We start from the raw sequence: 3,031 nt of genomic DNA, 5'->3' as shown, positions 1-3,031 counted from the left end.
CCAGGGCCTTCTGCCAGGTCAGAGGGAGCCACCAACGGACCCGGGTGAGGGGCTGCCAGAGCTCGTGTCCTCCAGGCTGGGCAGCTCCAACACATTCCTGGGCCTTGCTCTCTGGAAATCACCCACACAGGGAGGCCCCTCTCCGGCTACCTGCACCCCACCACACCCAGTGGCACAGAGGCCCCAGCCCTCCACCTCCCCGATGGGACCAAAGGCTACGCCCGGATGCCGCGGCTCCAGCCCCGATACCTTGGGGGCTCAGGAGCACGTGCCCTGGCCTGTCCTGGTGGCCCGGCCCGGGTCAGAGCACCTGGAGCTTACGGGAACAGGTGAGGTTGCTGTGCACCAGCCCCCACATGGCCAGCAACTCAGGGGGCATGAGCTTGTGCACCACGAGCATGGAGCGGAAGAAGCATGGCTCCTTGTTCATGCGGCTGTTGCGGTTCCGCGAGATGCCGAAAGTCTTAAAGCCCTCGTGGGCCGTGGGCTGCACGCCCAGCACCTCCAGGCACATGCCAAGGAAGACGTCGTCGATGGGGTAGAGCTCCAGGGTGTCGCAGGCGTGGTGCAGGCGCCGGGCCAGGCTGCCAGCCATGAGGAAGCCACCTCCGCCCGCGTACGGCGGGTAGCTGGTCTTGCTGTACAGGACCCCCGGGATGTAGTACTTGTTATCCTTCCTGCGGATGGGCCGCGCGTGCTGCAGGACATCACCCACGAACAGGTTTTCCTGGGGCTGCCGGTCAGCCAGAAATTCGAGCAGGTTGGTGGGGTTGACGAAGACGTCGTCGTCGCCTTTGAAGATGAAGGGGACATGGGGGCAATAGATGTCAAGCCACTTGAGGAAGTGGATCTCCTTGAGGGTCAGGTTGAAGAAAGTGTCGAGGAAGTCCCACTGCAGGATGTCACCGTAGAGGCGGTCCTCATAGGCCAGCAGCTGCTGGTAGTGGGTGCGCTCCTCCTGCTTGGAGGCCGTGCCCAGCAGGAAGAGCGTGCGCATGGCGCCACGGCCCCTGCCCACCGACAGCCGCTCACGGCCCCAGGTCTGGCGGATGGCTTCGCGGCGGTCATGTTGGGTGATGACCGACTTGACAACCACCAGCAGGTAAACATCGTCCCTGCACTTTTCCGGGTGATTCAGCAGCATGGGGAAATAGCGGCAGTGGCGGTAGAAGAGAAACTGCCGGAACTGTGGCTCCAGGCCCTGGAACCAGGGCTGATGGGTCAAGTTGACGTTGGCTGAGCAGTTAGTGGTGGTCACATCCCAGGCCTGGGGGCCCCGAGAGGCCATGGGGGTGGGGACGGCCACATCCTTCGGGTTCTTCCAGAAGCTGTTGGGGTTCACCAGGTGTTCGCTTGCCTTCTGCGGCCCCGGGGTGGGTGGCGGAGGCTCCTGCAGAAACTGACGAGGTGTCAGACTGCGCTGGAATACCGTCACAGCCACAAGCAGGGCCAGAGCCAGGCACGCACTCCTGTAGACGGTCTTCTTCCTATGGGAGGGAGGAGTGTGTAGAGAAGCGAGGAAGGCATGAGCCCAGGATTTGCCCAGTGCCTCCCAAGGTGGTGGTCCCGCACGGGCATGTGGACCCTGGGCACAAACTCAAGTCCCAGAGCCCCTGAGTGTTCAGAGGAGGGTCCTGCTTCCTCTCCCACCCTGACCTTGCCTCATGGAACACTCTGGATTCAGACCCTGCCATTTACAAGTTGAATGACTTTGGGTCTTAACCTCTCCAAGCTGTAATTTCTTCTTACTCCAAATGGGGCTACAACACAGGACTGGAGTGCTATAGAAAGTGCCCAGCAGACACTGGGTGTGCAGTCCAGGGAATGCTGTCATCTCACCTGGAGAACCTCAGGGAAGAGGAGTAGACCTCTGCCCTGCTCCTGTTCCCCTGGCACCCAGGGGCTTCCACTTCCCTGTGCAACCCTTCCCTGGTAGTAGTAGGCAGTGGTATCACTAAGTGAGTGGGCCAGGGAGGGGTGTGGGGGGGGGCAGAGATGGCACCCTCCCTGCAGCCTGGGAGCTCCACAGTGTTGTGGGGCGCACTGGAGAGTAGTTCCAGCTTGGGACACCAAGAAGCCTGTCCCTTCTCCCTCCCTGCAGTGCATCTGACCCAGCAGCAAAAAAGAGCAGCCCTGATGGTTGACAGAGGCCTAAGAATGGAGTGGGCACTCCCTGCCACGGTCATGGACCCCTCTCCCCACTTTAACATCCCCCACTCACTGCATATCCCACTAGGAGACATGCGGTCCCAGCTCTCTAGGGACCCCCTTGGCCAGGTACTCCCCACCACACTATTTCAGAAGCTAGACTCTCCAACAGGCATGCTGGTGGTGTTTAAGCCCTGGTGCCTGGGCCCTGGCCCGCAGGACCCCCCTCAGCTCACCCTCTCCGCCCGCCAGCATGCCTGCTATGTCTCCCAGGTGGAGACGTGGGGGCGAGAGCTTGGGCGAAAGGGCAGGTCAGCAGAGTGGCCCTCCAGGGCCGGCCTAGCAGGGGTTGGCGCTGACCTCCAAGGGAGGAGGAGCAGAGGGGTGGGGAGGGGAAGAGGCAGGGAGTCAGGGCAGACGCCTGGGTGGCCTCAAGGCTGGTGGGTTGCAGCTCCAGGCACACAGGGTGAATGCAGGCTGAGCACCACAGAGCGACATCTTTTCTGCGGGGTCCCAAGGTTTCCGGGGCATGCGGTTGGAGGAAGACAGGGTCACCTCGGGTGCGGGCTGGGGGGTGTGACCCAGGTCTCGACCCTCCCAGAGAGGGAAGCAGAGCCTGGGCGTTCCGGAGAAGTCCCCCCGCCCCGCTCCAGCTCGGGAGGCCGGGGCCGGAGGAGGTCCGGGGGCACACCGGGGGGAAGGCGGCGAGGACCCCGGGCTGCAGGCGCGCTCCACCTGCCTGGACCGCTCCATTTGCAAGAGAAAAGCCCGAGAGGGCTGGGCAGGCGGGTGGGCGGCCGCAGCTTCGGGGAAGGAGAGCCCGGGGGGAGGGGAAGGGTCTCCCGAACGCAGGAGGCCCTCGGGGACCCCGAGCCCGGCGGAA

The 3,031-nt window shown here is 63.5% G+C and overlaps 1 protein-coding gene across 1 annotated transcript in view; it reads right to left on the bottom strand.

Annotated features, from left to right (window-relative positions):
* Positions 1–259: 259 nt before the first annotated feature.
* B3GNT7 (UDP-GlcNAc:betaGal beta-1,3-N-acetylglucosaminyltransferase 7) overlaps positions 260–3,031 on the bottom strand; it is a 23,260-nt gene continuing 20,488 nt past the window's right edge. Inside the window, exons 10-11 of the mRNA XM_021715383.1 lie at positions 2,840–2,951; positions 260–1,487 (exon numbers count right to left, since the gene is read on the bottom strand). Coding sequence (XP_021571058.1) covers positions 302–1,487; positions 2,840–2,951 — 1,298 coding nt within the window. The 3' untranslated portion in view covers positions 260–301. The remainder of the gene's footprint in view (positions 1,488–2,839; positions 2,952–3,031) is intronic.

Source organism: Carlito syrichta, unplaced genomic scaffold, assembly GCF_000164805.1.
Source record: "Carlito syrichta isolate Samal-C Ts95f unplaced genomic scaffold, Tarsius_syrichta-2.0.1 Scaffold307032, whole genome shotgun sequence".
In the NCBI taxonomy this organism is placed as follows: Eukaryota; Metazoa; Chordata; class Mammalia; order Primates; family Tarsiidae; genus Carlito; species Carlito syrichta.
Note: the sequence above shows the minus strand (reverse complement) of the source record. Positions and strands in the feature narration are given on the sequence as shown.